This window comes from Trichoderma gamsii (genome assembly GCF_001481775.2).
Source record: "Trichoderma gamsii strain T6085 chromosome Unknown Scaffold_78.2, whole genome shotgun sequence".
NCBI classification, from domain to species: Eukaryota; Fungi; Ascomycota; class Sordariomycetes; order Hypocreales; family Hypocreaceae; genus Trichoderma; species Trichoderma gamsii.
The window spans coordinates 1-27,714 of record NW_020171415.1 but is presented as its reverse complement, the minus strand read 5'-3'; the positions used below and the strand labels follow the sequence as shown (position 1 = coordinate 27,714).

The 27,714-nt window shown below is 46.6% G+C and overlaps 8 protein-coding genes across 8 annotated transcripts; 6 read left to right on the top strand and 2 right to left on the bottom strand.

Annotated features, from left to right (window-relative positions):
* Positions 1–29: 29 nt before the first annotated feature.
* Positions 30–1,378, top strand: TGAM01_v210925 (hypothetical protein; the record flags this gene model as incomplete). The annotated part of the gene is made up of 2 exons (XM_024550918.1): positions 30–405; positions 456–1,378. The coding sequence occupies 2 exons, from the start codon at positions 30–32 to the stop codon at positions 1,376–1,378; spliced, it is 1,299 nt and encodes a 432-aa protein (XP_024404336.1).
* A 1,621-nt stretch (positions 1,379–2,999) lies between these two features.
* Positions 3,000–4,142, bottom strand: TGAM01_v210924 (hypothetical protein; the record flags this gene model as incomplete). Its single annotated transcript, XM_018809769.1, has 1 exon — positions 3,000–4,142. One exon carries the CDS (start codon positions 4,140–4,142, stop codon positions 3,000–3,002), a length of 1,143 nt encoding a protein of 380 aa, XP_018657032.1.
* Positions 4,143–5,511: 1,369 nt separating this feature from the next.
* TGAM01_v210923 (hypothetical protein) lies at positions 5,512–6,117 on the top strand (the record flags this gene model as incomplete). Its single annotated transcript, XM_018809770.2, has 1 exon — positions 5,512–6,117. One exon carries the CDS (start codon positions 5,512–5,514, stop codon positions 6,115–6,117), a length of 606 nt encoding a protein of 201 aa, XP_018657033.1.
* A 4,398-nt stretch (positions 6,118–10,515) lies between these two features.
* TGAM01_v210922 (hypothetical protein) lies at positions 10,516–11,421 on the bottom strand (the record flags this gene model as incomplete). Its single annotated transcript, XM_018809772.1, has 1 exon — positions 10,516–11,421. One exon carries the CDS (start codon positions 11,419–11,421, stop codon positions 10,516–10,518), a length of 906 nt encoding a protein of 301 aa, XP_018657035.1.
* Positions 11,422–15,224: 3,803 nt separating this feature from the next.
* On the top strand, positions 15,225–16,824 carry TGAM01_v210921 (hypothetical protein; the record flags this gene model as incomplete). Its single annotated transcript, XM_024550917.1, has 2 exons — positions 15,225–15,248; positions 15,769–16,824. 2 exons carry the CDS (start codon positions 15,225–15,227, stop codon positions 16,822–16,824), a joined length of 1,080 nt encoding a protein of 359 aa, XP_024404335.1.
* A 418-nt stretch (positions 16,825–17,242) lies between these two features.
* Positions 17,243–19,541, top strand: TGAM01_v210920 (hypothetical protein; the record flags this gene model as incomplete). The annotated part of the gene is made up of 2 exons (XM_024550916.1): positions 17,243–17,504; positions 19,006–19,541. 2 exons carry the CDS (start codon positions 17,243–17,245, stop codon positions 19,539–19,541), a joined length of 798 nt encoding a protein of 265 aa, XP_024404334.1.
* A 511-nt stretch (positions 19,542–20,052) lies between these two features.
* TGAM01_v210919 (hypothetical protein) lies at positions 20,053–22,766 on the top strand (the record flags this gene model as incomplete). Its single annotated transcript, XM_018809774.2, has 3 exons — positions 20,053–20,641; positions 20,785–21,686; positions 21,735–22,766. The coding sequence occupies 3 exons, from the start codon at positions 20,053–20,055 to the stop codon at positions 22,764–22,766; spliced, it is 2,523 nt and encodes an 840-aa protein (XP_018657037.2).
* A 3,418-nt stretch (positions 22,767–26,184) lies between these two features.
* Positions 26,185–26,319, top strand: TGAM01_v210918 (hypothetical protein; the record flags this gene model as incomplete). Its single annotated transcript, XM_024550915.1, has 1 exon — positions 26,185–26,319. The coding sequence occupies one exon, from the start codon at positions 26,185–26,187 to the stop codon at positions 26,317–26,319; it is 135 nt and encodes a 44-aa protein (XP_024404333.1).
* Between the last annotated feature and the right edge of the window lie 1,395 nt (positions 26,320–27,714).

The window sequence follows — 27,714 nt, the reverse complement described above, 5'->3', positions numbered from 1 at the left end:
GGTCGACAGAAATCATACGAACTCTGGCGATGGCGTTTGCTTCGTGCACCAGGCCTCCTTTTGTCGCTTGCGCAGAAAATATTGCCTTGCTTTATTTTCTTCATGATGTACCAACTCCACCTTCTGATAACTTCATTAAGCCCCCCCCGGCCGGTATCGCTGGGAAGTATACTCTTACTTTCCAGGAAGAGCGCAACTTAGTCGGCGCCCTGGCATTTCTTTCTCGCATAAATGATAATCCAAATCATATATGTGCCATTGCAATTCTGGAAGCTATAACAACGGAATCTTTGAATGTCTTGATCGCCATAAATAAGGCCAAGTTCGATGACGGCAATCATATTCTGCAGCAGTTAAAAGATGGCTTTGAGAGCATTTGCTCGCAGTTCTCACAAGCGCCAGATTGTGAGTGAGCATGTTGGCATATTATTGATATCAACTGAGCGTAAAATCAGCCATCGATTCGGACGTCGAAGGTGCGGTATTTGCTGCAATTATTTCGATGTGCTCCAAGCGAATCCTTTGCCGCCTGCGGTTCACGAATACCTACAGGAAAGCAACTAGGCAGCCAATTACTCTGCTGCTTCAAAAGGCTATGGCGCTGCGCTCTGTTGAGCCTTTTCACACTTTTATGGAGAGATCGAGGGACGTCATCAAATTTGCCGAATCCTGGAAGAAGCAGGAGACGCCTGATAAACTTGGTTCTTTAGTGCGAAGCATCCATCATCTATCAAAGACAAGTGGCTTTCAAGACGTGATTGAAACGATATCGAACAAAGAGATGGATCCATGCTCGAGGAAGTATTTGTTGAACGGCGTCAGAAAGGTTGCTAGATACTTTGAAGCCGCGCGATTTCTTTGTAACCTATCGAAAAAGCATCCTTCAATCCAAAGACTGCGTTTCATACTAATTAAACCGCCTTTGAGTGCCTTTGAAGAGACGCCTGCAGCGCTATGTACTTCAACTTTTTCATCGATGATCGCGAGAATTAGCTCACTACATGGTCTGCAATGGAATGCGGATCGAATTTGCAATATACTCGGCACTAATGAGATAGAAGCTAGCAGAGGGTTTATCGGCCAGACGAACAAAATTTTATTAGAAGCGAAGATTCATGCTGAGATTCAGCTCATCTTACATTGCGAAACGAATAAATTCACTCTCCAGCCTCGAGTGATCTGTGCGAGTAAAGACGCATGCTTTCTTTGCAATGCATTTATCCTCACACACGGAAAACTTCATGTGCCAAGACATCACGGGAGACTCTATCCAGCATGGCGGTTGCCGCCCGTTCTTGGAACGGCCGAAATCGCTCGCCAATTCATACTGATTTTGGAGAATCAAATTAGAGACAGCATCGAGAATAGTACTCTCTAAGCAAAACAAAATTGTTTATCCCGATCCAAATGAAAGCACCCTCCTGAGTTTGCCATCGTCAGCGTCGACAGTCTGTATTCGAAACAGCTATGAGGAAGCGCCGCATTTAGAAAATAGTCTTCTTTCAACAATCAGTCATTTGATCATGCCGACGGAGATGCGCGAGTCTGAATCCTTCGTATGCTCGTTACGAAAGACGAATAACGAGAGCCTAGGATCCGACACAGTACAATCTGAAGCCATAAGTAGATTTGAGCATCTATGTCTTAAAGGCCTAGTCGTCTCAACTTCTGCTCGGCTTATAGAACGATTATCGTTCGAAGAAGGCAAAGCGCTATACGCAAAACTTCAGGAAGACCTTAAACCTGGATTCCACCCGGCCTTGCCTTTAGGCTTACGAATCGAAAATTCTCCCTTTGTTAAAATTAAAAAACGTGCCCCAAGAGGTTTAAGTAAGTTTCTTGAGTGGCTGAAGGAAGCAAAAGTCGGATGTCAAAGTGGTCTCTCTCGGCTTTTGCGTCGGCGACGCAGATCTCCTAGGGTGAGATCATGAGTGCTGCCGTCGGAAGAAATATATTAATTAAAATCAACTAGTCAAAAAAAAAATCAAAATTGTTTCCGCTATGAGCTAAACAAATTTGATTTCTACAAGATTTGAATAATTTGCTGCGTATTACTGGTGGTATAATTGCAATAATTTTCTTTTAGAAGCTTCTTCTTTAATTCATGCACCAAATTCTATCTCATTTGACAACGTCTCTAAAGGTAGGTTAGGCACCAGTGCAATCGATGTTTCTGACGGTCTTAGGGCATACTCTTGAAAACATAGTCTTGCTGAACACAAATAGCACCTTTAAGCAGCTCTATAATTGCCTCTCCTGTAAGCTCTTCATCATGCTGACGCTTGTTTCTCGCTCTGCATTATCTGCTCTGTCGAGCTGTTGCCAAGTTTGAAATGCCGTGGATGATGAAGATCCTCCTTCTGAAGCTACCACTTGATCCACGTTTCTGGCTGGATGCAAAAGAAATACGTGTTTTGTTAGCTTCGTGATAGCAGAATTGTAAACCATAGTCATCGGCCGCCCTTAATGCGTCAAAAGTAGTCATATATCCCGGACATTAGATAAACAGAATTATGCAAAGTGCTGTAAGATCGTCGACTTGAGCCGAAAAGAAACGTGGGCTAATAAAATTAATATGATGTGTGTATATACTGTATGTATGTATGTATCACACTAATAAGGATATAGTAATAGATAGATAGAGCCCTTGATGACGAGATGCAAAATCGCTGCTTTATAGCTTAGTGTTACGATCCGTCGTACCGTAGTGCCAACAGGGCAAAGATTAGGTCAATAATCACAGTTGTAGCAATTACTGTGACTGAACTAGCCTTTTACGAGGGATCGGTTTCTTACAAGGGACCAGGTCGTAACAAGTCCCCAAACCTGTTCAAAGCGTAACCATAGGAAGCGAATTGACCAACCAATCCAGCAGCTTCTTCAATAGGCAGACACACCCGTCATCACAAAGCTGAAAAGCAACGCTACGGATGCAGAATTAGGAATAGAAACATGTAAAAAAAAATGCTGCACTCCAAAATTCTAATTACTCTTTCTATCTAGGCCCCGCCAAACACCAAAAGGCTTTGAATTCTGATCCCACCATAGCCATTACGATACAACAGCTCCCGACCACGGTGAATCGGAAATTCGGCTATAACAATGATGCTAATATCCTCATTACTGATGCCTGCTTTAGCTAATAGTTGAAGTATTGCACAAAGCGTCCTTCCTGTGGCAAGTACATCATCCACCACCACCACCGATGGCCCCCTTAGAATCAAATCCCGGCTCATCTCAAGCTTCTTCCCTTTCAAATTGTTAGGTTCAGAAGATGAAATGTGTGATGAAGGCTTGTCGATGGAAACAATGGGTGGGGGAAGCTTGCCGGCTTCGCGGATTAGCGCCAAGGGGACGCCAACTTTCTGGGCCAATGCCGATGCAAACACGAAGCCTCCCGCTTCGCAACAGGCCACCATACCAATTTTATCCCAGTCATTTATGAAGTGAGTTTGTAGTAAAGAAGTGCACAAAGCCAACCCGCCTTGCTGTTGGGCGATGTTGAGCACATGGCGGAACTCGATGCCTGTGCGTGGGAAGTCGGGCACAGGGAGCACCATACTAGCCAGTCGCTCCAGGTCCCTATGGAGAAAGGGAAGCAGGTACGTATGGGCAAACCTCCTTACCGCCTCATCTCCTGTTGCTCCATTGTCAAAGACGAGGCTGGGGCAGTAGTCCAGTGTCGTCGAATTCGACTTACAATCGCTGCCATTGTCGCTACTGTTGTGATTTTCGCAATCATGAATTTCGTGTCGATCATCGTCGCCGGCTTGGCATTTCCGGCGAGTCTGCCGCGTCTTTTCGCTAGCTGTGACGCGAATGTCGAGTAATCTACTATTCTGAACTAGATGCGACAAGGTCGCAGTAGGCGCCTCATCTCTCATCCCAGTGATCACCAGCACATCCGCATCTGCGGCTCCGGACACCACATTCAGAAATTGTTTTTCTAGAAGCCAAGAATGTTGTCGCATCTGTTCTTTGAAGAATGCCGTCAATGACCGCCGGTGTTGTTCCTTGTAAGCCCGATCCCATAGCAGACGATCCAAGTCAGCGCCGGTAGCTGTTGCATATTCTCGCTTGATGGCATCGCTAATGCTAGCCTTGTGTACCTTGCGGCGTTGGTCGGCAGATCTAGCGAGCATAGGAACCCAAACGTCGGCGCAGTAGTCCTTTCCGACGCCGCTTTCTCCCGTGACAAGAATAATGAGCTTCTGTTTCTTCGGCCAGCACGTTGTATAAGTCCAAGCTATGTTTTAGCCGGGCCAGGCGCGGTCCATTTGGCCCGAAAGCTTTAGCTGCCAGAGCGGTGTCTCTAGGGTCTGGCCCAAGGTCGGCACCATAAGCTCCGCTGCTCAAGGGCAACAAGCTCCTGGCGACGCCATACACCCACTGTATGGCAGCCTGAGTAACTTTAGTTCCGCTCTGATCACGAGGCCAAACAGCGGTTATCACGATTGACGAGCATTCATTTTCAACATTAATACGGAATTGGAAGCATCGGCATTACAGTGTCTCGCAAATGTTTGCTTTAGCCGTTAATAAAAGCCAAAATACTGTAGAAGTACTACTCTAGGAAGGTATCAATCATGGATAATGAGGGCTAAATAGGGCTAAACTTTCACTTCAGACCTCCAAACTTACCGCCTAAAACCTTATCACATAGAATTTTGACACCCAACGCCCTTATGCAGCTGCGACTGCTCTATGTCTATGTAATCCCACCCGCCGGTAGTGTAAAGTTTTTTTCCTATAAAGAAGAGTAATCTCTCCCCTCTGGAGGCTTTTACTATTTCATCTGAAAAGCACTTTCGTTTTCTTTCTTTTTACCTAGCTAAGGATCTTCATCAAAAACCTTCTCTCGATAAAAAAACAACTCTACTCCCGGTCTTCTAAATCAACTCTACCCCCGGCATAGTGGGTCATACAGGGGCTAATTAAATCAACTCTACTAGAGTTGATAAGAGCCTTACCAACTGTAGGGCCCGAGTGAGAAAATCTAGGACTACGACGTCCTCACACGAGGAGTTCGCAAGTCCCACTACTGAAAACACATGTCTACTCCAGGCTAATTTCATAAACTAATCCTTCTTCGCCCTTATGGTATATATACTACTAGTAGTACCTTAATGTAGAGCTGATGGTATATTTTTTACTACTACCGCTACTAATAGCAATGCAAAGCGGGCCTTTGAGACATCTTCCAGGCATTTTGAAAGCCGCTTCAAGATATGATGTCTCATTTTCCAGCCTCCAAATTCCACCCTTTAAAATCACTGCACCATCATTTCTTAAAATTACCTTATTGCCATGCTGGGAGACATCTCCCAGGCAATTCGAAAGCCGCTTCAAGATATGATGTCTCATTTTCCAGCCTCCAAATTCCACCCTTTAAAATCACTGCCACCAGCATTTCTTGAAAGTACCTTATTGCCATGCTGGCTTTACTCTTTTTTAAACCACTCGTTCAGTCTGCTAATAGCTTTAAGTTTTCCCATGCGACCACCTCCTACAATGACTCTTAATGCAACCCCCGATAAACACAGCCACCCTGACACAACGTCGCCTGCTACCTTCCCAAGGCCCGACAATGCGACATTTAGCGACCATACCAAGATGGTGCTCGAGAATCTTGATGGTGAAAAACGTATTACAGCTCTCCGCCAATGGCTCGTGCAACCCACGAACCCAATCGTACATGATGCGGCTGTGTGCTGGGAATATATCAAAACAGCTATCGCGCCTAAATCGGTTGCACAGGACCGAGGAGATTCTCCTTCCGCAGACGATGAAGCCGCTAAACAACAACTAAAGGAGGCTGCCGATATATATTACTCCAATAACCAGTTTATAGTGCGGCTGGAATTGCTTGACAACTTCCTTCATGACACTAATGAGGCCGTGGGTATTCCTGGGCTGGCGGTGGGCTTGATTCGGGACCTCACTGTTGTTATTATAACTGGTGGTTTAGAAAAGAAGCCCGAGAAGGAATGCCAAGAGATGGTAAAGCAGCTACGGTTCCTTTCCGAATATACTAATCTGGAAAAGCTGGCTGTCGAAATCATGGAGGAGGGGATATGGCAGGCACTGATTGGCCAACGCAAGAAATTATCCGCATAATAGCGCCAGTTGTGAAAGACTTGAAGAGCCAGTTTAATACTCGGCTTTCCATTTCCAAAGTTAGCCCGAATGGTGCATATAAGAATATTACCTCATACTGGTCCCTCCTTGACAAACCCGCGAGGTCCAATTTTAACATCTGCACGGCTACTTCCGATCAGATTATGAAAGTGCAAACGAGACACTGGGCAAATCCGGAGGGGCGGTCTCTACTTGGCTGAGCTATATCTTCGCTATATGGAATAAGAAGAAAGCAACATGTTATTATTGGCTGTAATTTTGAACATTCAGTCTTTTATCTCGAAACATACAAGAACTTATACGAAAGTTGCTAATTTTTGTCAAATTTTCTTGAACTCCCTTGAGAAGCCATCTCCAATCACCACCTTTAGAGTTAAGGTTAATTCGTTCTAAGGAAATCTCTTCGAGCGTTTCCTTGTGGGGGGCTAAGAAACGGACTAGATCGGTAGCTACACACTCAATACCAAAAAGCTCCAGTCTATGTAGCTTTGGTATCTTTAATTTCGAACATATATAAAGAAAGCGGCTTTCATCTTGAGGCGAGAAGTGCAGCCCAAGGGTTGATAAAGCTGGGAATCTTTTAATAAACTTAATCATGATATCTCCCCAGATCTCGTTATCGTCGCGATGTTGTTCTTCCCGAGACATTCTGGCCGGCGTAGGTGATTTAGGATCAATCATTAACCGCAAACACGTCAAAGTTGTCAACTGGACTTGTGACAGTGAAGGTATTTGTAGTAGCTGAGGCCCAACGAAGCAGTTAGTAGGCTTTAGATACCCAAATCGAATGTCAAGCTGTTCTAACCGTGCACCGCCTGCAAAAGGAGCCTCTAACACTGCATGGATAAGCGATTGGATAAACTCGTCGTCACCTAAACGATGCTGGCAGATAAAGCGACAAGGCAAAACACCAATCTCACGAGCCATAAGGTATGCGCCCCAAGGCCGAACAACACCTTTGCTATCATTGATAGTGATGGTTCTGCAGTATCGAAGATTCACCATGGCGACAGATAGAAGGCGAGCAGCATCTCCAGACTCTAGGAGAGTTTTCTGATTCTGTATGTGGCGATTATATGCGTCTTTGTTGATAGGTTTGTAGATTTTATCGACGTCGCTTATATTGAGATACTTGGCAAAGAACGAGTTGTTGGCACAATCGCCATTATCATGACCACTGTTTTGACCACTGTTGTTACCACTATCGCTTCCGTCGTCGTCGTCGTCATCTCCGGCCCCATCATCTTCGCCGTCACCATCTTCGCCGTCATCCTCGCTATCACCATCGCCGGTAGTGCTGCCGCCTTCAGAATTTTCTCTTTGAATCAAGTATTCGAAATATTTATTCAGCAAGCCTCTCTCCGATAATGCATGCAGCCGGTACAATGGCGCTTCCTTCTCCTCTTTCAAAGCCTTATAGACCTCACCGAGGTTTTCAATAAGATGATCGACACAGACCACCAAGTCCTTCACTGAGGGGCCCAATGTTTTATCTTCCGAGATAGAAACGAGAGTATCCAAACTTCGGCGTTCCATCATCACATAGCGTTTATGGAAGTAGCGCTTGATAAATAGTGAAACGGTCGCGTTTTTAATGGCGTGGCAGGTGTGACGAAAATGTAAAAAGTCATGTTTGTTTATATGATTCGAAATCATATGACTTGAAATCATAATAATGAGTTCTTCAGGTAGGCAAAGCAGGACAGCCATTTTAGCTAAAAGAAAGAGCGTGCAGGTAAATTAATTTGTGCAGGACTGTAGAAGCAAGCATGATGGGAGATTTATAGTTTAGTATCGAGCAGCGGCGGTTCTTCCTAATTAGGGCAAATACCTAAATCCACCATAGCTCAAGGAATAGAGAACGTTTCTCGACGGGCGGCGTACGTTTGCCATCAGACGTACGCCGCCCGTCGAGAAACGCGTTCTATTCGCTTACTACTGTGGAGTTTTATCCTCCAGGAGGCGAACTGCAATTAAGGTTTCAACACCACAACTAGTATAAGGCTCAAATAATATATGTATATATATTTTATAATCTGTATTATCCAAACATTCTCATAGATTTGTGTGCTCTATCGCTTTGTGTTATATTGATACTTTGAGGGTGACCAGCAGCCTCTCCATCTGTTCCGCCTTTCCTAAGTAGGATAGACGTTTAACTTCACCTCTGACCCAGCGAATAGAACGCATATCTCGACAAGCGGCGTACGCCTTTCCTAATTAGGGTAGACCTTTAACTTCACCTCTGGCCCAGCGAATAGAGCGCATATCTTGACAAGCGGTGTACCGCCGCCATCAGCTGGAAGTTTACTTGAGATATTTCGCATAGAATAATTTTAGTTGCCCTTGAGTCTACTGTAATTGCTTTACTCTAGGCTAAGTTCAGCCAACCACTCTTTAACCCGACGCACAAATCGGAGTGTAGTGCCCGGCAATACCCCACATGTAACTAGCATCTTAGCATCCACAGCCTGCGCTTCATACATCTTAGAAAGATGATAGACAAGTAGAGCAAATCTGGAATCTGGAACAGCAGTGAGAGAGGCGGTATCAAGTGAGTCGGAGGAAGGGACGCGCAAACTCTCGCGTGGCAGGCTCCTATTATGATCGATGTCATATGGCTTTTTGCTGATGGGGGCTCGCCGCCGAAAGTTGCGTCTCCCTATGATTAGAGTGAACCCAACCACAGCAAAAATGGTGGTTTACGAGGCGGCGGGCAGCTGCATAGCAGCCAACAACAACAGAGTCATAAGAAGGGAGACCAGTGGACGGAAAAGAAGGAAAGAAAATTAATGCGAAAATGCTGGGCTCGACGCGTTGGGAAATGGGCGACAGTGCCCGTTAGGTCCACTTTTACCGGCTGGCGGCAGGCTCGTACACTTGCTAGCTCATTCAAAAAAGCCCACTTTGGACCGCCATGGCCGGTTGTATTGCACACTTCAATCCAATAAACAACATTAATAGTTTCGAAGACATAACTATCCTGTTCGAGTACTGTATTGATATAACAGTAATTAGAAAATGCAGTTTGACTTTTCATAGTATTCCTAGCTGTTCGCTATTTCGGCCTGATTCCAAAACAATATACATGTAAAATACGGTTTAATCATATAACCGCTAAATTGATTCTGGAGTCCTTGGCACGGTGCTTCAGGCATGCGCGGGGCATGATCTGCCCCTGCGACTCATAGAAGAATTTAGACACATCGAATTTATGATGTGCTTCAGAGGCAGTGCAAACCAACTGGACCATAGACGAGCGTAGCTGTGGCCAGCATATGTCGCACCAACAATACGCAGGGAATTCCTCCGACGACCTAGCTGTTGCCACGCGTACAATTTTACTACACAATTTGTTGGAGCAGCACACCATCATATCGGCGACCTTGCTCATGTCCGGCCACTCCTCTCTAAACTCATATCTGCTTGAAATGATCATCGTACCCTTGCTCTTTAGCCATAACTCGTGGCAAATGTTATTGCACCGGTGCGTACTGAAGAAGAACTTGAAGCCTGCCTCTCCAAGGTTAGTTTCGACCAGCCTAAATCGCTCAGGGTCAAGCGTATGGATGGCTGGATCTGTAAGAACGTGGCCAACTCCCTGTAGGTCACTAACTAAAAAGCGACCTCGTGAGCGCTCAAACGTGAAGTGTGAAAACGATTGCGCGGCTTGGTATATTGGGTCATCACAGTTATCTTCATTAACCCAACCAGCGTTGGAGGTGTACTTGATGTAGGTGTCTTCTATCAATGGCTCAAGAGACATGTATTTAACGCTTGCAGCTGTTCCCGACTTGGGTCGCAAGCATGTTACAACGATGAAGTCGATCGAGTGTTCTTCCCCCACCAACGCGTTGAACTCAAACGCAAATGCCTTACATAGCGCTTGGCATCTCATATCGTCGGCCAAGTGCGCCATCTCCTTGCCATATTTTTTTTAGTGATTTGACCACAAGGCGATTAGTGGAGGCCGTCGTGCGGGCGTAAGCCACCACACGTATTGCCCCTTGGGCAAACGGTTGGTCTCGTTTATGAATGGTTAGATCCGTCGTACTCATTTTGATGTTGTCATCGTGAACCATCATTTCGTTTAACGTGCTAGTGCCGATCACCATAACATCGGTGGAAAAAGCTTCCACAGCAGCGTCTCATTCAACCAGCCTGGTGTATCCCATTGCGGCGGAGAGGTCTCCAACAATTCTTCAACGCCACTCTCATCCTCCCTGACGGCTGAGAGCTGTAGGCCCAGCGGCCTACGGTTTCGAGTCTTGGCTGTTCTCGCAGCAGACGCAGCTGCTACACTTACAATACGAGAAACTAAAGTTGTGATATTCTTAACAACCAAACGCCGTAGCGCGTTATAGTTAGTGCCAAGTTCTAACTCCTCAAATTGCAGCACAGATTGAGTGCGGCGTCTGGAGATAACACCCCTACCAAGGTCACTGTCGGACCTGATAGATTTGCTGCATTCTTGGCTGTAGTATCTGTTGGACTGTTAAGCTTGCAGTGTGAAGAGGCCAGAGCATATTCTTGGAAGAATGTAAAAGCCATGCGATCCGTTGTATTGTTAATACGTAGTAGAGTGTAATTGATGTTTAGCTCGATCATCTGCTTAAGTAGAATTTCATAAGTCAGGTGGTGCGGCTCGCTCCCAGGCTTGGCGTATGTGTCGCTTCCTCTGCCTAGGTCGTGTAAAGTGCAGCCGTGCGGCGGCGCGTCCGCAATGTGTATAATACACCGTGTTGGATGTTTCCACTCTGCGTTGAGGCTCTGCCGAATACCACCGAGGACATCTTCTGGTGCATCAGCACCGCCTGTAGCGTGCAGCTGATTGAGAAATGAGAGCACTTGATCGGCCTCAGGAGTAAAATCGAGAAATTGGATGTTGGACGACTCTCCGTGATCCTTATACCCCACAACCGCGATGCGTAGGGAGGCTTCGTTGAAGAATGTCATTTTTATTTCGTTGATGATGCTTTTGACTTGGCCCTTAGCTGCTTCAATATAGGACTGCATAGAGCCAGTGGTGTCCATGAGAAATAACAAGTCAGTAGAGCAGGCTGCTTTGAACAGTCCGTCAGAACGTGGTGGAGCGACCGCCCTCGTCACATCGTACTTAAGCTGGAGGATGCGGAGCTCAGCTTCAGTAGTAGATAACCCTTTCGAACAGCTTTTACCAAGCGAAGCGTGTAGCATAGTATCTGCTAGAGATCGCACATCGTCAAGCGAGGTGCGCGTCCGGGACATGGGGCTACACAACGGAAGAGAACAGTTGGATGCCATGCTGGAGTTATAGTAATAGGTAAGTAGGCTTAAGGATTAGATGAAAAATCATTAATGTGATGGTGAGAAATAGCTAAGAAAGTATCCCAAGGTAAATGGAAGCCTAATTATAATATAGCCTTACAAGAGGGAGAAAACACCAACTAAGTTTTCTATGGGGGGAGAGGGGTTCACTCTCCACAACCCCGCTTGACTGTAGGCCTCCTGCATTTCATACTACCTGGCTGGTATATATCTGTCACTGTCTTCCTATATGAAATAATGGTGAGAAAATTTCGGTACACTCTGTGACCAGTGTGGTCGGTCTAGGTTGGATAGTAATTAGCTTCGTTACAATGTAGCAGACTGCTTTTATTGAAGATTAAGGTGTTATATACTTAGTAATAAACTGGTATCGATAGCAGCAGACGGCTCAAGCCCTCTGCCATCACTCACAGTACATCGCGGTTACAATTGCAGTGGGTGTCGGGTAATTAACCAATTGTCGTAGACGGGAGGGAAGCTCACGAGCAGAGCAATCTCCATATTGATGACGAATTCTATTGAATGAAAGGTCGACTCTAAACCGGTAATTGCGGCTGAAATAGTGGGAAGAATTATATCTTCCGAGAAACTCAAAGCCGAATGCCGCGCTTTGGCCGATGGGCTACATGAATTTGGTGTAAATGAAAAAAATCTTGAGAGGGTGCAATGATTCCTCCTCGACACACATGGTCCATGCTGAAGTTCTTATTCTTGACTATGTACTGAATTACTTGCGTGGCTCTACTGATGCCGGATTCTTGAAAAATTGGAGATATATCGGGCGCAGCAAGCCAAATTGTCGTCTCTGCAATTATTGTTTCGCAGAGCATCCAACCGGAATGCGGATTCGTGAGTCACATAATAAATCTCTATCCTGTTCTTCTGTGGTATTTGTTGCCTACATAGGCAATTGTCGCCTACGCCCCCGATCTTCTAAATCGACGGCAGAAACTAGAGCATCTTAGTAACCATGTTTGCCGCCAATAATGATAGCTCTTTCCTTAAACTTACGCTAAACGTGCTCGCATTAATCTTCGAATCCAGTTTTTTAGTTGATGCTTCTACCATTAGTATTAATATTAGCATTGTATCGCAGAGCCGGATCCCAAGGCGGCTCTCGAGACAGCATTACGGCCTAGCTTGGAGATAAAGCAACAGGCATTAACTATCTTCTTCCATAATCTTATAATAGTCCAGTATCATGCATATCGGCGCTTTATAAATGTCTGCAAAAATACACTCTCGCCATTGCTTGAATCCGGACTTATGAAAAACATGTTGAACTCGGAGATGCAGGTTACAGTATTGCAATTGATTTTGTAATAGATGTAAGATTCAATCTAACTGGACAAGGGTCAGAGGTCAAATATTAGCTCTACATAGGTATGCAAAAATCAATTCTGAGACCCTCGTACATGCTCAATTCAACCAAATTACAAATGACGCTGTACTAAGTAGACTTCGATGTGCCCGTACATACTCGTAGGTCTATGCTTACCCCTTAATCGTGTATAGATAAGAAGGATGTAAGTCAACGAATTATGGCGTCCACTTGGCACGATATATTGCGCGGAGGTTAGCATACCACCTGAATTCAAGTCAAGCTCCATAACCTCTTCCGTCTTGCTTATGTACTAACTGAATCTAAAGAATCTAACTTTATGCCTAACCTAATGCTTGGTCTGACTTAATTGCTATTCTGGACCAATGTTTATTCTAATCTCAAGGATATTCAAGCCCAATACCTATTCCAAACTCTATGTGTCTGCTGTGAAGTATCGTTCCCGCATTCCTATAATATCGTAGAGGGTAGGTAGATTCTCAAGGGGTAGATGCGTATATCTGAGTTGGCAGACAGGACAGGATATCCAATTAATCACTTAAAGGTTAATGCGCAGTCAATAGATAAGATGCAACTCATATCTAATACTATTATGCTGTTTACGACTGATTATCTGGTTATTCTAATTATTGTAATTGTTAACGTCTTATATAGTTAGTTATCTTCTTCAGGACCGCTATTGCCCATCGGTCCAGTATACGGAGGAGCGCTCGCGTGTGTCGGTCCTATTAGGACCGCTCTGCTGGTTGCAGCTTAGAATTGAGGCTGTTACGGCTTTCTCAGACTGGGTTAAATATAGTTGTTGTCAGGCAGGGATACAGAATCCGGCCAGTTTGTGTCCTACCTTCTACATATTAACTTTTGAACATTATCATCAATAAAGATCCACCCAAATGGACCATAATAATTCTTTAGACATAGTATGTTTCAGAAAGCCTTTCTCTATCGATCGATATAGGTTTATCTTGTGCACTGCCATGGCCCATGATGGCCAGGCTGCGCCACATGCATGAGATGTAAGCTGCATTAAGGCGAGCTATTGTGGAAAGGTTCTATCAACACCGCAACCAGCTGCCGCCGGATGTATATAAAGAGTTATTACACGCAGACGGCGTACTGGGTGTTCATAACCTCGTTATTAGCTACGTCACTAGAACCGGCTCGATAGACTTAACCTATGTCTGTCAACATAAACCCGGCTAGTTTTATCACTTGAGGACTGTTCTACACCTTAAAGACCAGATGTGTGACCTGATCGACCAGGCGTGCACGAGCCATCCAAGAGGGGGGATTTGCCGGGGTATGAGTGTTTAGTCCGATTAACGGCACCAAGACATAATGGAGAGGCGAGCTGTACGCCATCAACATTGGCCTGAGTGTCGACGTCAAGCAGACTCTAGGAGTTGTCAGGTTTCCTAATTTCTCATTAAATCACAAGGGTCCCCTACGCAACAGTGACATTGATCCCGAGGGCAAGAGTTGCATTGTATATGCCATCAAGGGCCATGGTGCCTTTTCGAGATCTTTGCAAAGTGAATCCCAAGATGTCAAGCAACTGCCTGAGCAAACTGAAACACAGTGCCTAACTTTAATCACCGTCTCGTCGATTCAGCCCTCAAAGGCGTTCGTGAGGTAGTTGCGGATTGCGGAGCGTTTGGAAGTCGCTTTTCCAGGGAGTGATCTTGTGTCCTGGATTTTTCCCTGGGCGGCTATGGCTCTGGTATCGGCAACACGACTGTCTGGGCATATAAGCGCCGAGATCGATTTGCGAAATCGTGGTACCATTCAGGAGTCATGCTTCACAAAATTACAGACGTACACAGCAAAGACATTGACTTGTTAGATGAAAGGAAGCTGAGTGCCAACTTTGATTCGTGGCAGTACACGGCAAAATACTGAAAGCCGTCCGCGATGTGTTGAAAGGGCAAGGGACGGATGCTTTTTGCAATAATTGAAAATTGTAGAGTGGAAAATAGGAAAAGCGGGATGGCACTGCGGCGATTTTTACTGCATCACATCAGAATTAGAATACCCGTGCAAGCTTCGGGTCGCCAATAAGGATCCTGGTGTACCTCATACAAGTTTCCTCCTTCAGCTTGTGAAGTAGTGGCTGTAAGGATGACCGACCAGCAATAAATGAGTTGAGCTATTACTGGTCAAATTTAGCTTTTTATCCTTCAATGAGCTCCGTGCACGTGAAAATTAGGCGCTCGGGCGAGTCTAACAATGTGGAAAGGGCTGAAGTACAATCGCCTCTGGCACCTATTTACAATTCTTCTCACGCGTAAGCTTGTCGCTAGACGCCAGCGCCTATAATGGCTTTTCAGTAATAATACTCAGGGCACTTGGGTCAACAACGGTTCCAGTTACCCCGCTTCAATGATGAGGCGGCGTGGATTTATCACCGTGAACTACCCTGGAGTGTGATAAAGACGACATGCAATTCGATTCGCTGGCGATGGTATGTACGCCGCTCATCGAGTACGTCTTGGCGATCGGTGATGGCTCCCGACGTCAGGAGACTTGATATCCATGACACCACGTGAATCTGATGCCAGCGTCATAATTACATCTACACTGCAAACTGTTGCGAAGATGTCGTGGCCACCATTCCTATGGCCGAAATCCAGCTGACCTGAAGCTAGCAGTGTCTCAGGGTGCATAAAACTCAAATCCTTGGATCATCTTGTCGGAGTCATCACTTTAGCAGTATCACATCGATAGCAGAGCAGTGGCAATCTTGATATTACGACGACAAGACCATCGCTTAACCTGCATTCATGAGTATGTATGACCTACTTGCAACCCGAGGGTTTTGCCTTTCTATGAATAGAAGTGTTTTGGTACTATATCTAGGTCAACGATACCCTAGACATAGGAGTTCGTTCGGTAGAAATGGAAGTTTAAATCAGCGCTGGAATTCATGGTTCCAAAGAAAACCACAAAGCACGAACCTAATTAGACCTTACCACACTTCTCAGTACCCATCACGGGAATCTCGCCTAATGGCTCTCGAACTCAAATGTCGAGGCGATTTCCGCAACGTCGACGACCTCTCTGACTTTGAATTCAACGATTTATATCTCGACGCCATGTCAGGGTCCCTCGAGTTCATGGACGACACAGCTAATAAGACGTTCATATCACAGTCTCTCACCGACCAACAGACCAGCCCCAGCTTCCTCCAACCACAGATATATAACCCCCAATCTTCATCCTGGGCACCTTTTAGCAATGAAGCCAGAACACTTAGGCGGGGAGATGTCCTAAAAATTGCATCCTGGAACTTGTTTTTCTCGGTTCCCGCCGCCGCCGCCCGTGCCGCCGCCGCCATCGCCTATTTGCGGACCATGTTTGGCCAAGAACCTCACAACCTCGTGGTACTGTTCCAAGAACTCCGCCAAGAATCACTAGAGGCCATCCTGGAGGACAAGTGGACTCAACAAAACTTCGTCCTCTCCGATACGGAGCCACCATACTTCGATTATGCAGATAATGAATCCTTTGACGAGAAACCCGACCGCATACCCAGTCGATATTTTACTCTCATGATTTCGCGGAATTTGCCAATATCAAACTGCTTCCGTGTCCCCTTCGTCTCTAAAATGGAGAGAGATGCCCTTGTGGTTGACTTTCCCGTGTCCAAGGACCATGGCCCCGAAGCATCAAAACGGCCACTTCGCCTGTGCACAACGCACCTTGAGTCACTCTACACAGAAAAAGAGCTCCGTTTTCGCCAACTCGTCCAAGTATCAGCGCTACTGAAGGGCGACTCGCCTCAGGAGCAGAGAATTTATGGAGGGCTGGTTGGCGGCGACATGAATTCAGTTGATCCGTCCGAGCACAACACCCACCGAGCACCCGAGGTAGGCCTGAAGGACGTTTGGGAAGATGAGCCAGCGCCGACACCGCCGGCCTTAAAGCCCTTCCAGAAAGATATCACATATGGTAAAGCCAGAGGAAATACGTGGGGCTACCAATCCGACAGAGCCAGAACACGAAAACGGTTGGACAAGTTTCTCTACAGGGTCCATTGAAACGTTTTCGTTGAGTGAAGCTCAGGACACCACTGGAAAATTGGGTCGCTTTGGAATAGGGCTGAAAGCCAAAGCCGGTTTAGATGATGTTTGGGTCAGCGATCACTTTGGGATCACTGTAGGTATTAAGGTTGTCTGAGGGCTTGAACCCCGACAGATAGGTTCGCTTACATTCCCTAATCATTCCTTGCCCATCGAATTCAACCAGACTCATATAAACCAAAAAGCACTGTACACCCAGCGTCTCCTAAAGAAAATTAAATCTCTCAGCTGCTCTCTAATCCCATCCACGAATAGTTCCTCGTCTCCACTCACAACATTCGGATAATGAGCGAAACCTCTTGGGAGGAGGTAAGTTCAAACAAGTACTAGCAGTTCAACCGGTGACTGCCTAACACCTAAAGATACTCTCTCCATCATGTCCGGCCCCATCGCAATAAGAGAAATGGAAATGGACAAAAATAAGCCTGATGCATCCGCCCTGCCGCCATCCAAAGCAGTAGAGAATCAACCTTTAGCGAACAAATCACTTATGATTCGAAGTACGCAAGAGCCGCACCGCATCCTTACTCTCTGCAATGGAGAGTTAAAATTCTTATCTAAGCCCACCCCTGGAGGCGGCGCTTTCTGGCATTGTGTTAAGAAAGATGGCTGGTATGGATTCCGCAACACTGTTTCCGGTGCGTATCTCGGCCACGATTCCCAAGGAAAAATCAGGGCCACGCAACCCCACCATAAAAGTGACGAATATTTCATCATGGATAGGCATGAGAAGGGTGATTATATCCTACTGATGAGAAAGGACGCTGAATTGTTGCAAGATGGGAAATCGTTAGTCTAGCAGAAAGAGACTGGCACAGCTTGGAATTTTATTGACGTCCAGTATGTTCATCATTCTGTGTCAATTGTGTATTCTAATATGTTAATGGAAAATCTGCGATGGGATTTATTTTGATATATTTTAGTTCCGTTTTAACACAATCTCTTAATGTTAGTGATATTAACATTCGCAATAGTACTATGTCTCCGTAGCAAACGGGTCTGAAAGAACTTTTGCCTAGAGACTAGGTTAGTGAGAGCCGCAACAATGCTATTTTGCACTCTTATACTAGTCAAAAGTTTTAATAACTAGCTTTGTCTAAGATTGATATTCTATAAGCTACGCGGCTGTTACTCAAAGGTAAAAGTCCAGGAACTTAAGAGAAAAAGTTCTTCGTTATTGTTGACTTACATTCCGAACTGAGTAGAGGTTTAGGATTAGGATCCTGATCGCAATTGGAGCAAATATTCTGTAAGCAGCAGCTGCCTATGGGGATCAACCTAGCCCGAGGGACCCGTGACGCAACAGAGTGATTTTGAGCTTTCTGCGTTGTCCTCCATACATCGGCAACCATGAACCCTCCCGGACGTGTTTCGCCGGGGAAGCTGTTACATAGAGACTGCATCATGACTCCACATTGAGATCATGAGAAGAGAGCGGGGCGGTGTAGCCAATAGCAATGTTCTGAATTTCAATTTGCAGACCTGAATGAATTTGTACGTGCTTGAAAATCGCTCACAGTCGCTACACACCGACCGCGATAGCAATATGACAGCCCGATTCAAGTATTGTTGGAGTCAAGATTTCCACAACTCTATAAGCTTAGCTTTGGCAGCTTGCTCGTTCTTTCTTGCCAACCTTAATTTTCCAAGCAGTCTCGAAGCGTCGCCTTCTGATTCTAAATTTGATTCTAATTGTTTGAATATAAAATACGCAATCAGCCGCTTTTCGGCATGGGATGTATTATACTGCCCCGAAACGCCTTGATCATAGTCTAGGTTAGGCCTAAGAAAAATTTAATTGCTTAATAAAAATTCATGACCTCGGTCGTCCAGTGCTTTCCAAATGACGAAATTTTCGACTTGATTGCGCTCCCAGCCACTTTTTGCATAGACGTCGGGAAACCCTCCATAACAGCGCATGACAATTTTCGAACAGCTTAACCGCTGGACTAGTTGCTCTTATCCCTGGAATCGTTTTTTGATTACCTGCGTTAAAACAACGCCTACAAGCCAGTACGTTGAAGACCAACATACCATGGAACTTTAGATACACGATTCTTGTGGTTATTTTTTGGCCATACATCCATTGACTCATGAAAAAATAAGTTTAATATCCCTGGTTGACATAAATTTTTGAAGTGGCCTGGGTTCCCGGCCACAAGGACATACATGGCAACGAAGTTGCAGACAAACTCGCCAAGGAAGGATCAGAGCTTCCGACCCCCCCATCTAGGACCGCAACGATCACCCACATCAAAAGGTGGGCCAAAAGCGAGAGGAAACGGCTCCGGGAGCTAGACTGGGACCAGAACCGACCGCCTTACTACAGACGCTGGCGACTAGACGCCCTCGCCAAACCCCCGGAACTACAGCTGCCGAGGGCCATACTCCATAGGCTGTACGCGGAGAGGTCGGGCCACGGCGACTTCGTCGAGTACCACGAGAGATTCGGACATGACACCAGGCCCACTTGCAAGTGCGGGGAGCCAAGAACACAAGGCCATTTCGTAGAATGCAGGATGGTCAAACCCTTCCTGCCAGATGTCCCCGACAAGGACCTCCTCATGAGCATCACACCCCTCAGATACCTACTCGGGCCAAACGGCTACAAACATTTCCAGACACTAGTGGAGGACACAAGCCCTTACGGCCCTGCCCCCCAAGACACAGATTGACACAGGCACCAGAATGACACACACCTTTCCTTTGTTTCGTATGACACGTAGCGAACGCGGACTCTGACACGCGGCTCCTACCGTCCTATTGCCCAGAAGGGATTTATGTAACTAGCTTACTTAGTGGACGTTAATATTAAAACAAACAAACAAACAAACAAACATAAATTTTTGAAGGAAGAGTATGTACTTACGATTCTCCCATATCTCCTAGAGGAAAACCGTCTGGCAATAATTTGACATGATATCAGATTATACATTATTCACAATATATGGGGATGTAGCCTTCCTAACATAACGTGGGAAGTAAAAGATATAATAGTCCACCCGCTGGGTATGCATGTACGTACCTTTTTTTTCCTCTCATTCTTTTGAAGCGCTTCCGTAATTTTACCTACCCTGGCATAGGGCACGTGATAGTGCGCTACTGTGTGGCGCGGCTGATGCTTTGTTAGTAAATGGAACAGGACTTGCTCCCATTTTTCAGCTTCTTTGCACAGCCAGAGCCAAAATGGCGTCTCCCACCGAACGAACTTCTCTGAAAATTGATATGATAGGAGACTTCTCATATCTATTTGCCAATGAGATTAGTGAGCGCTTGACAACAGCGATCCAAGACCGGGAAGAGGCCACTCCAGAACCAATATACGCAGATCCCACAGTTAAGCCGTGCTATCAATTAATTTGCGAGCAGAAGCGAGCCCATTTCGAAAGTGCGGAAGCTGAGAAGATCCGACAATTAATTTCCAAACGCGAGTACTGGGAACTAGAAGCGAAATTCCTTAAAGCCGCCGCTGAACAATGCCTGCAGAAGGTTAGGAACGATCCGCTAGAATATTGGCGAACTTGTGCGAACGGGTGGGGAGCCCTGTTGAAAGGGATTGGAATTCCATTGTCTGAAATCTATAAGATCCGAAAGTCCATTGATGTGCCGTTTTATTGGAAGTCCGAGTCAGAGCTCTTCGAAAGAGAGGCGAAGCGCCAAGAGATGGAACTGAGAGAGCTATGGAAGGCTCAAGCGCGACGCCAGGTGCGCCGAACGCAGCAGACAACGAAGACGCAACGGCCGCTTCGAAATACGAAATCGCGAGCAGCTGATTGTGTGTCTAGTCGGACTAGATCTCAGAAATCCCGCGTACAAAAAAGCTATCCATCATGCACAACACGGCAATGACAAGCGCCGGCGCGTCGGCGCGTCTTCGTCTGCCCTAATTGGCCCTTGGGTGAGACGGGAGTTAGCCAGACGACCCCGCCTCTCGACACTTTATCGTTACCTGCTGGCTACAGCACCTCGATCCTCCAACACTCTTCGATATGATGCCAGACGTTACCGACACATCTCTTGACTATTCCGATATTGTGCTATTCTTAGGGCACTTTACTCAGATCGACAACGTCGTCGAACTGACCAAAAACGCGAGATATGTGTTTAAACCTCCTATGAACGAACATGGGCCGAACGCGGATTGGCTAGGTGGTGGATGCGTCAAGCGGCCTAAAACTCCTGTGCTTTACCTTGCATTTGGCCAAAGTATGTCCTCGCCAGACGGCTGGGTGTGTGGCTCGGCGACTGGGTCCGTGGATATTCAATTAGCACCGGACAACACGACTGGCATCAGCAAGCGCCACTTTCGAATTGACATCGAGCCTGCTACACATCACCCAAGGGTGACTTGCCTAGGACAGAGTTTACAGGTTACGATTGGCGATCATTCTAAGCCGACTCTTCTCACACGCGATGACGCCATAGAGATTCCCACCTGGGCCACATTCGATCTTGGTGGTGTCGCGTTTCAAGCATGGCGCCCTAAACTTCTGCCCACAGCTCTCCGAGCCTACAAAAAAAAGTCCTTGGAGTTCAGCCTAGGTTGCATGAATGACTTACCAACTTACTTCCCTGCCATCGAGAATGACCCGGAGACGATAACCTCTAATGTACGCTATGGCAAAACAAGGGTCTATGTGAAGCAGGACATAGAAGCAAGAGGAGCAACAGCGTCAGTCATGCTGGTCCTCGATCGAGACACTGGAGAACAATTTGCTGCTAAAGAGCCATATTATAAGTCGTCAGACAACGATGGGATCCGGAGAAAGCGGTATGAGGAACTAAAGAGGGAGTACGAGCATAGCACCAGTTTTGACCACGTAAGTTTTAGCCTCCTTAACGCTGTCAGCCGCTGATGATAGCACTAGCCCCATATCGTGAGAGCTTATGAAGTTGTGCGAGCGAAAGACCCTAGGCATCCGCCATGGCTCATCTTGCCGTGGATCCCCACTTGCCTCGATCCTAAAAAACTGAGGGAACAAGACATAATCGTTTTTTCCACTCAGATTCTCAGTGCAATTGCATTCTTACATTCTAGGGACACGACACATCGTGACCTGAAACCAGACAACATTCTTATGCAGGACGGCGACTTCAAGCTCGCAGATTTCGGTACCACCTGCCGACAAGTACAGCCAAACATGGATACCTTCACTGGATCGCCTCTGTACTTGGCCCCTGAAATCCTAGAGCAACCGCGAAGCTATACCAGTAAAGTGGACATGTTTTCTTTTGGACTTGTGCTTCTGCAATGCGTCTCTGAGTGGGATCCCCTTTCAGATTCCGATGGCGCTGATAGCGCTCTGGATGCCTCCGCACGAGCCCGCTGGATGCACAAAGTCATTCTCCCACACATTGAGGAAGCATCGGAACGATTTCGACCACTACTACGGGGTTTACTCCGAAAGCGGCCGGAAGATAGATGGTCTGCACTTTGGTCTTTAGCATGGCTATCTAGAAATACCGAAAGCCTTGAGACTAAGGAAAATCTAGAGCCGGATCCACAAGATCCGCATACCAGTCCAAAGGGACGGACGGACTTTGACGAAGAAACAGTACGCGGCGGCAAGAGCAAGCGGCGAATCTCCGCGTTAAGCAGCGGGGACTGTGATTCCATGAATCTTCACCGAGCACCTTCTTGGCAGCCCAAGTCACCTGTGCTCGGAGAACCGCAAAATAGTTCTCATGGCGACAGCCCGGATCCAACGGCAGAGTTGCCGTCCACCTTGCCATGGGAACCATACTCTCACGAACCAATCCCACCGTCACCATCATGGGCACCAACACCAGCACGGGACGAGGGAGAGTTTCCCACATTAGAGGAGACAGAGGAATTTATGGATATTAGCCATGTAGAGTTTGCCGCGGACTGGATTAAGGGCTGGAGTGAAGAAAAATAACCGACGCCAGATTTTCAGATAGCCCTTTGTTCCACTTTTAGAATCGACAGCAAGGTCAATAAGTAATAAGTAGTTCCAAGAAACACTCAAATGCCACAGAGCCCCAACCCATTTATTGCCGAAATACATAGCGTTATGGGTAAAGAGAGTGCAGAAATTATTTATCAATCATTTAACACTCCGTTTGGCGCGCGGCGTAAAGTTAAAAGACCGTTACTTGACGTCCTGCCTACATTGGCAAGACTCTGATCAACTCTAGTAGAGTTGATTTATTTAACCCTACGAGTGTTCTATGCATCTCATTCCAAGGGACCCGTTGGTTGTAAGCTTGCAGTTTACGTAGTTTCCTTTACATACGTACTCCATAGCTGAACGCCAGTCATACCAAATAATCTCAAAAAGATTGGTCGGCCTCGAAAACTCGCCTCAAAAGCGGAGAAAATGCAGCTAACTTTTTTAGTTGGATATATACTTGAAGCTGCTGTTGACATAGATAATGAGCTGATGAAAGCTGCAGCGGATAGTATGAATGAGATGAATGGGTTTTTTGGTGCAGCCGACCAACAGCTTGGGCTTGGGCTTGACTCGGATATGATTTCGAACTCGGGAGGATTTATAACTGCTGAAGACGGAACTGTTGGTCGAAGCTCGACAAGTGTCCATGCCGAGACAAACGTCGCTATATGGTCGCCAACCCACCCAACAGCTTTCGACAAAATTCCTAAAGCTACCATTTCTACTCGCCTGGGAACTATGCACTCGCACCAAGAGGTTAAAGCGGCACTCGAGGCAACCAAAGGTGTTGACCAGACGTTTTGCTATCTGTCAACGTTATTCTCGTCTTCTCTGCCTCTCAGTATGAGCACACTATGCACTGTCACAAGGTTCTCCAAATGCTAGAAGACCGTTCGATGCGTATAAATATCAATGACTGTGTTTTCAATTCTAAAGAAAAGCATCGACGCAGGTATTCAATTGGAGCAAGTCGGACATCACAAGATCTACATGGTTATGAACAAGGGCGTGCAAGGGCGTTCGTAAAACCAGTCTACTTAGTTTACTTTACAATCTGTCTACCATTCTGAGTTGACTTTCATACTTTAATAATATTTTTACCATATATGAGCCATGTGGCTTATTACTCTGCTTACAATGCCGCGCTGCGATCCGACCTTCAGAGAAGACGATTAAGTCTCATTTTCGGAAACAGCACAAGCTAAAGGGTGCGAATTACAATGTGTGATCGGCTTTTACTACTACTCAATCGGCGCAAGGGTTACAATTAACGATCCGCAATCCGTCGAGCTCCCCGCGGACTACAGCCAGCCACTTGGCTGGTTGGAAAGCTTTCAAGGATATAGCTGTAACGCATGCCGCTTCTTGACCATCAACCAAAAGAACGCCATCACCCATCGGACTCAAAGCGGGCACAGGTTCAGCCCGGGAGAAACGGGGTGGAAGAGCGTCACGCTGCAGACATTTTCACGAGGCGCGCATGCCAGGTATTGGATCGTCGACGCAATTGGTCAACCTATTGATGCGGTTAGCGATGGCAACGGAATTGATGCCGACGACGACGGTAACGATGATGTTACTGCGTTGACGAAAATGGCCGAGGTTTGCGAGCAAGGCATACTAGAGGAAGATAAAAAAAAACGGGAGCTCGTGGAGGCGCTAGGCGGAGTCAATACAGATTCACGATGGGTCAGGTTTATGAAGCTGGCCCAGCATCTAAAAGATAAGAACCGGAAGATGCGTTATGAGACAGCTGCTCCGCTGGCGCCGGAAGCGGTCGAAAAACGGTGGAATCATCAAGAGGCGATCAAGGTGAACCGACGGCTTCGGCAGCTTGGAGATAGCTACGACCGGGTTCTCGCAAGGTGCACAAAGCGACTCGACCGAGTACCGGACCAGACGCTTAAGTGGCTCGGCAGCATTGACGCGACGAGGGCATCGAGCGAGCCGTCCGGCAAGAAGCACGAGACATCGACGACGGAGCGATACAGCTCATACTGGAGGCGATATCTCTGCTACTGTGTCCGGGTCTGGCCGCTGGGGCGCTCCGATGCCAGGAAGGGGCACGGGATTCGGTTCAGCGACGCGCAGTGGGCCGGGCTTGGGGATGTCGTCCGACGGCTAGCAACGAAGCTGCAGACAAACTCGCAAAGGAAGGATCAGAGCTTCCGACCCCACAATCCAGGACTGCAACGATCACCCACATCAAAAGGTGGGCCAAAAGTGAGAGGAAACGGCTCCGGGAGCTAGACTGGGACCAGAACCGACCGCCTTACTACAGACGCTGGCGACTAGACGCTCTCGCCAAACCCCGGAACTCCAACTGCCAAGGGCTATACTACACAGCCTCTACGCGGAGAGATCGGGCCACGGCGACTTTGTTGAGTACCACGAAAGATTCGGACACGATACCAGACCCACCTTCAAGTGCGGCGAGCCAAGGACACAAGGCCACTTTGCGGAATGCAGAATGGTCCGCCCCTTCCTACCAGAAGTCCTCGAGAGAGATCTCCGAGCAGGTATCACCCCCCTCTCCTACTTATTAGGACCAGAGGGATACAAACACTTTTAGACACTAGTGGAGGACACCGGCCCTTACGGCCCTGCCCCCCAAGACACAGACTGACACAAACACAAGATTGACAGAGCACTTTTCCTTTGTTTCGTATGACACGTAGCGAACGCGGATTCTGAACCTGCGGCTCCTACCGTCCTATTGCCCAGAAGGGATTTATGTAACTAGCTTAATTAGTGGACGTTAATATTAAAACAAACAAACAAACAAACAAACATAGCATGGCATAGTGGCCATAGGCCTATCCAGAGATACTCTACGTACGGACTTGATGGAGCATACCCCAATCAATTTCACCCAGCGCTTCTACAGCTTTACCACAGGGCATCTGAGCAGTGGCTCGCGTTTCTCCATCTTCAGGTTGAGGAATGCAGGGATAATACTATCGCCAACCCTAGTTGAACAGCTCTAAGCCAGCGCCCTCACAGTAAGGACTAAAGGAGCAGCTATAGGATTATAGATAGCCATACCGACCAACAAAGTATTTCAAGCCACTCGATCCAGAAACGGCCGTTCGCACAGGAGGTACTTCCTCACTGGCAGTCACCGACTCCACCACCAAAGAGGCATTGCCGCAACAAGGCGCTGCCGCCCGAGGCAAATGATAGCCACAGCTTACGGGAGGATGGAGATATAACGACGCTCAGAAGGCAAAAACCGGAGAATGAACTATCCTCGGTAGATTTTGACGCACCCTCTCAACAGATAGAAGAGACATCGCCACCAAATCTATACAGCTCATTCGTATTATCTCTTCTAGAAGCACATTGGTCACATTCCCTCCAATACCGTGATCGGCCTCTCGAAGCTTCCTCAAATCGCCGAGGTATGCTCTCGTCGCTTACAGATCCAGGAGCGCCTCACCAAACAGGTTGCTTATGCCGTTATGGATATCGTGAAGCCTCGAGGTGTTGCCGTCATTATGGAATGGAGCCACCTGTGCATGGTGATACGTGGCGTTGAGAAAACTAATACGACAACCCTGACAAGCTGCATGCTGGGTTGCTTTGAGCGCAAGAGTAAACACGAAACAAGTTCATGCAGTTTGTCGGAGTGAACCGGTAGGATGAACAGGGACCGGACTGACGGGTTTATTTGCGGATATGTGGGAGGTTGGGGTTATACGCATATCACAAAACGAGCAGTAAAAGACGTTTTCGTGGATCCTGACTCTGTCATGGCGGTGCACGAGATAAACCTTTTCGATTAATAAGAAAAGGGCTTCCTAAAACAGAAGCACACGTTGAGTGAAAGCAAGCAGCGCCAACTTCCGTCCGGATCCTGCATTGCATTTATTAAGGCGAGGTGGGGCGTCTATTTTAACGGCATTGGCATGATCTTAGCGGATTGCTGTGGCAGATCACTATCTAGAGTGCAGAGCGAGGAAGCTAGGCTGCTATCAAGGTATTTTCATATTTAATTGAGATCTTAAACACCTTGAGCTGCCAGTAGCAGGATAGCTGACAACTACGGCTATGTTGCTTCGTCGTTTTCCCAGTGAAATATCCTCCTTTTTCATTTGGTTTTATATCACATTATCGCTTATTCCTACACTACATATAGTATTCACATTTACAGTTTACACACAACCGTATTAGAAACACCATTCCTATCTGTTGGCCAACACTCGCTGCTTCTTAGGTAGACAGTGGTTGGAAGGGTGCGGGTCAGGGCCATCAGATCCGTCGAGGTTTGACGCTGCCCGAACGCGGATCCCTACATTAGAGTTGATACCAGGTAGTATTGATTTAATTAACCCTTGTATGACCCACAATGTCGGGGGTAGAGTTGATTTAAAAGGACCGGGAGTAGCCTATGTATTTAAGTGACAAGAGAATAAGAAATCTTCTTTAGCATCGATAAAGTCTGCTCGCCTTCTTTCACTCTATTAGAAGATTCCTATCTTTCAACGTATTATAGATAGGAGGCGAATAGCTCATTCTAAGGCAATTGATCTGAAGATTTGGAAGTTACTCTCTGACATTTGCAACTTCAAACGTGAATAGCGAGCTCAACGTGGAGGCTGTATCCAGGTAGACGGCAATAGGCTACTCATAGTAAACCATTCTTTAGTCATCATTATCCGTCCATCGATGTATTGAGCCAGCTTATTCCATGGGGAGCCATAATCCCTTCTCCAGTACAGGCACCATATCGGAAGTGGGGGAGCCTTCCTCGCTCCAATGATGTCTTAACCACAATTTCACATCCTGTATTTCATCAATCTTCTTAAAAAAGCCCTTTAGCTGATACAAGATACAGTCAATCCACCAAATATGTCCTGAGAAGTTAGTACTATCATCAGGTAATCGGACTAAGACTCACCAAGCTGATTAATGAGTCTATATCTTGTTGACC